General features: G+C 29.6%; 1 protein-coding gene across 1 annotated transcript; it reads left to right on the top strand.

Annotated features, from left to right (window-relative positions):
• Positions 1-1,551: 1,551 nt before the first annotated feature.
• Positions 1,552-2,454, top strand: LOC111398636. Its single transcript, XM_023025629.1, has 2 exons — positions 1,552-1,711; positions 1,900-2,454. The coding sequence occupies exons 1-2, from the start codon at positions 1,648-1,650 to the stop codon at positions 2,217-2,219; spliced, it is 384 nt and encodes a 127-aa protein (XP_022881397.1). The 5' UTR covers positions 1,552-1,647; the 3' UTR covers positions 2,220-2,454.
• The last annotated feature ends 3,231 nt before the right edge of the window (positions 2,455-5,685 follow it).

Below are 5,685 nucleotides of genomic sequence, written 5' to 3'. Positions count from 1 at the left end.
TTGAGTAACCCATTTAGATCCTTAAAATTCCCCCTGTTAAAATTTTGGTTCACTAGTAACGCCGTGTTTAAATTTGGACAAAAAACATGGAGGAGCAATTAGTATAAATAATTCTAGAAAATATCGAATCTGATTTAAATAATATAGAATACTCATTGATATAAAAATGTGCTAAGAAAAATTTTACATTTTCGCAATTATGCAATGATATGAAAAATACCTTTTAAACTATTGTATCTACTCGTCTTTAACTATGAAAGGACCACAAAACTGAAACATCACTTATTAAATTTTTTTTCACGTGATTTTTGTGTTTACATTTCGACAAAAGACATGGGGACCATTTTTACTCTTAATATTTAATCGAAAATAACACGTGGTTGGAAATTTTACATCTGTCTCAATCATACAATGGCATGAAAAGACCTTTTATACAAGTAAAAATTAACTCAAAAATTAAAAAATTAAAAAATTAAACATTTTGTAATAATCTCACTTCTATGTTAAATAATTTATAGTAAGTAAAACTTTACTAATAAGTAAAAATTTATGCATAATTACACTAACAAGTAAAATTTATGAAGAGAAAAATAATTCACTTCTAAGTATAAAAATACAAATTACTTATAAGAAAAGAATGATATAGAAGTCAAAAATTAATTATACGTGAAAAAAATTTATTTCTGATTTAAAAGTATTTGTACATAAAAATATTGTCAATAAATTATGATTAAAGATTATTTACGCAAGTATTATTTTTCTAATTTGGCATAATATGAAACACCATACTAAAATAATACTTCATATTCAACTTAATACAAATCTCTCTTATGCATATCCCTCATTCTATTCTCCTAATCTTACACTTTGTATCGACATGCTTAGATTTCCAGCAATATCTATTACCTTGTTAAGCATCCACAGAAGTGAATAATGCTCTATAGTAGAACAGTCTCAAAACGATATCCACGATACAAAATGTTCAAATTACAAAAGATAAAGTTATGGAGACTTATTTTTTTAGATCCAAACATACCCTAAGTTTACTATTCCTGATAACATCACAAATCCTAATCGGCACCCATTTAGAACAAAACAAATCATAGAACAGTCAGTTCTTAATCATCTTCACCAAGTAAGAAACCGAAAGTCAGAAAGGAGGAGCATGATATTAGGAATCTCGAGTGAAGTTTTCAAGAAAGAAGAAGAAGGAGAACCAAGAAACTATAGCGGTTTCTCTCAAAAGTCACATGCAAAGTTATCTAAAAGCAAATCTAAAAGCCTCAACAAGTCCACGTGTCAACATCTTATGCAAACCCTCCACTAAAAGAAGTCATGTTTTACGTAAACCTTTGTGCTACATGTACAATTCAACTTATATATTTGTTTACTGACAGGTGTTGCGATGAGACTTGATTGGGTCAAAATATTTCAACTAAAAAAAAAAAAAAATCCACATTTTCTTTTTGACCCATCATCAATCTATAAAAAAAATTTATGTAAATGATGATGTATAACAAGCATTTTTCCAACATTTTGTAACAATTCTGGTAGCATGCTTAAAACATTATATAAAGAGATACAAGCAGGGAGTCTTTCACTCACATTTCACTAAAGCTTCCTATTATCTCTCTCTCTTTCTCAATTATGGAGTTCTCTGTGAGGTCATTTGCAATAGTGTCCCTCCTACTGTTGGTTTCCCTGTCGTCTGGTTCGTAATTTATTCAACTCCATAGCTTGTTACATACTATATACATGTTAATTTACGAAATTTGAAATAATCAGAACAACTTTAATTTTCATAGCAAGCTAGCAAAGCATTCGTATTTGTCTACTTTGGACTGTATTATATTTTAAACTGTGTTTGTGTATCTTATACTCTTTCCTTGTTTTAAACAGATATGAGTGGTCCTCTTGTGGTGGATGCTAAACGATGTAACTGGAATCTTTGTAGAAAATATTGCGCACATTTTGGTAAGCCAGCATGCTGCCCAGGACCATTTGGTCCGTGTCGTTGCACAGCAGCTTGTCCACGTATTACGAGTCGTCCTCTTGTGGAGGATGCTCGAGGTCGACATTGTGACGTGGAACTTTGTATACAATACTGCAAGCTTCAGAATTATCCAGGAGGATGCTGCTCAGCCTTTAACGGCCGGTGTTCATGCGGAAAAATTTGCCCAAACGAAGAGCCTTTCATTAAGGAAATAGTAACCGCTTGATGCTTTGCTGCAACAGCAGGCAAATAAATTACTTATCTATCTGTGAAGCTGGTTGAGCTAAATAAACTGTAGATCTCTACTTGGAGACTACATTAAACTGGCTTTAATTAAATAAACTGTAGTTTTTGCTTGGGGACTACATCGTGAAAATGTAGCCATCTTTATTTACCGGTATCGTGTTGTATACTTTATTAAACTTGGAATGAGTATATTGTGAAATAATTTTTGTTGTCTTCTCTAAGTTTTTATCAAATTGAGATCAACACTAGCATCAAGTACCAAATCTTCGAACTAATTTAGTCCCGCCCCATCTAACAAAAAGTGCATTAAAATCTAAATCAAACTCAATAATTAATTATAACCATTCATTTCATGTGATCCATAACTTTCCCACCTCTCATACCATCAATTTTTATCAAAATCTACGAAAATGTGATATTTATTGAAATTAAACATTAGCTTAATGTGTTCCCCTTTTAGTCAACTAAATTAGTGAAACTTATTCATCTTTTTGCTTATAAATCTCTAATCAAGTTAAGGTAGAAAAAAACAATTTCTCTTATGTTGAAAGAAAGACACAAAATTTTATCAATTGAGCTCATAAAGAAACACTTTTTCTTCAAAGAAAATACGAGTATTCTCTTAATTTGGAATTGTATAACAAAGCATTAAATTTTATTTTATATGTACTAATTGAAAGATGTGTTTTCTTGAATGAAATTTATTATTTCGTAAAAATATTATAAAAGATTATTGTATTATTTTTCTTATAGAAGTAACAATATAAAACATTAATATGGAAGAATATTATTCAGTCATTCTTGAATAGATGGTGGTATTCGTGCCTTAACTTTATTTTATGCTGATCTGCTAGCTTCTTGATTGAATTCTTCGTACCTATAAGTAAAATCTACTTATCCACCACTTAATTCTATTTTATTTATAAACATTTAGGAATCATGCTTCTTATATATAATATATCTATAACATAAATAATTTCCTTTCTTATTTTATTATTTTAGATGAACAAAAAGTTTCTATATTGTTTAGTTTCTTTTCTAACATTTATTCAGTAATTCATGAAGGTTTAAAAATTTTTACATTTATGGTAATTATGGTACTCAACACTTGTAAAACCTCACTTGAACAAAGGGTAAAATCCAAATTTGACATTACTTCACTTATTATAATTTCTGTTCACTTGTGATTGTAGTGTATATATTTATTTAGGCAAAAGACTTGGGAGACCAATTGTGGTACAAATTAGGCCGTAGGATATGATGCTGACTTTAGAAGTAAAAAAATGAGGCCGACAAAATTTACAGTAGGTTGAGTAGGATACATAAATAGCTCATCCAAATTGTCAATTTTACCCTTTACGGTTCACATAATTTACTTTCATTAGATGCAAAATGGGATTTAATACAAAATGCACAATTTTGATCCCTGTCTGATATTAAAATTAGATTTTAATAAAAGATGATAAATGTATTATTGAAAAGTTGTGAAACCCATAAAATATGTGGTTAAAATCAATTGTTGACTTTGATTCAGATTAAAATCTTAATTTTAATTTCTACAAAATAGAAGCATAATTTGAAAATTAAATTCCCTAGTGTGATAGAAAGGCTTCGACATTTCATCATAAAAAAAATAAAATAAAAAGGGAACGACCTATCTTTTGAAAAATAATAATTTTTTTTTCGGAAGAAAAATGGGGTACAAGGGCCTAATCAAGAATTTAGATAACATGTCATACTCAATGAAATAAAGATATGATTTATTTATTTTTTATTTTTCATTTGTCTCAATTATGCAATCATATGAAAAGTAAAAATATACTATGAGAAAAAATTCCCCTTGTAAATAAAACATTCGGTTAAAAAATAGAAAATAACTGAAAACTAAAGAATGACATAAAAGTTTATCAAACGTAAAAGGGAAAAAAATGAATATTTATTACAAGAAAAGTATTTATAAATAAAATATTGTTATAATTTTTTTAATATATGAATATTTTTCTGGTATGGTATAATATCAGACACTGTTGTAAAATAATATATTGTAATCCACCTTGATGCAAATATCTCTAATACAAATCCCTCCTTGTTTAACTCTGAGGGGTAGCTCAGTGGTTGGGCTTTGAATATATTTATTAATAGTCACTAGTTCGAATTCCCTTAGAACTACTAAAATGAGTACCCGACTGTAAATTTCAGGGTCCCGTGGAATTAGTCAAGGTGCACGTAAGTTGGTTTGAATACCCACGATCATCCAAAAAAAAAAAAAAAAAAAAAACAACAAATCTTCATTCTATTCTTGCACTTTGTACTACTGATAAGTGTATTTTATACACTTATTCAAACCTTTAAAAGGATGATATTTAGTTGCTTTTCAAATGAATTATTTTCTAAATTATTACATTTTGTGTTGAATAGGTAAAATTCAATGACGGTACAAGGAATTGAAAGAAGAAGCAAAAGTGGGCAAAATTGGAGAAAATGGCTAAGTTGTAAGAGATCCAAAGTTTGCGGACTAAAGTGTAAATACTCAAAAGTTGTGTTGGACCTCATGATGAAGTTCAAGAGTGTTCGGAGTCAATTGGATGAAGAAAAATGTTAAATGGATCAAATTTAGGTAAAATATGATCCTAAATCAATTTACAACCGAAAAGTTACGCTCCAGAATTTCAATCTCACATTGAGACCCATTTTTAGCATAGCGATTGAATTAGAGAATGATGTCTGAAGAAAAGTTGTAGTTTTTTGAGTTATCTTTCCAACAAAACTTGAATCGTCTCAGTCGGATATCAGAAGAGAAAGTTATGATAAAAATACTGAATGAGGTGATGTCTGTTCGAAAAGTAGCGAAGTGGCGTCGCAGCACCACCACTTATTCTTGATGCGGCACTGCATTCACCAATTCGTAAACTAAGCAAAATTTTGGCCCACTTTGGAGTCCTGATGAAAATCCTACCTTCTACACACAGCAAGCACATATAAAAGCAAATTTTCTCATACTTGAGGGAGGATTCACATATTAAGAGGAAGAGACACATTTGGAGATTAAAGAGAAAAATTAAAGAGAACAAAACAACAAGCAATTCAAGGGTTGAAGCATAAATTGGAAAGGGAAGAAGATCTTGGTGCAAGATTGATTTCTTATTCTACATTCTTATTCAAAACCCGGTGATATCTTTCATAATAACTTCATGTGTTTCTTTCATTGCTATGAGTAGCTAATATAATTTTAGGGTGAACAATGTAACTGATTTGGGAACCTTTATTTCTTTAATTTGATATTCTTGTTCGTCATAATTACATGTGTGAATTTTAATCATATTCTCAATACTTTGAATTTTCAAGCCTATTATTCAATGATTTCATGATCAATAATTACATAGAGACGCGAATTCTTGTTTAGACCACATATTAAAATCCGATAAATTAATATAACGTGTAGAGAT

The sequence above is a fragment of the Olea europaea genome, chromosome 8 (genome assembly GCF_002742605.1).
Source record: "Olea europaea var. sylvestris chromosome 8, O_europaea_v1, whole genome shotgun sequence".
NCBI classification, from domain to species: domain Eukaryota; kingdom Viridiplantae; phylum Streptophyta; class Magnoliopsida; order Lamiales; family Oleaceae; genus Olea; species Olea europaea.
The sequence above is the reverse complement of the archived record's forward strand: the minus strand, read 5'-3'. Positions and strand labels throughout refer to the sequence as shown.

Coding starts and splice junctions, on each gene's coding strand:
- LOC111398636 (XM_023025629.1), top strand. CDS start 1,648: ATGGAGTTCTCTGTGAGGTCATTTGCAATAGTGTCCCTCCTACTGTTG. Junction 1,712..1,899: donor GTTGGTTTCCCTGTCGTCTG/GTTCGTAATTTA, acceptor TGTTTTAAACAG/ATATGAGTGGTCCTCTTGTG.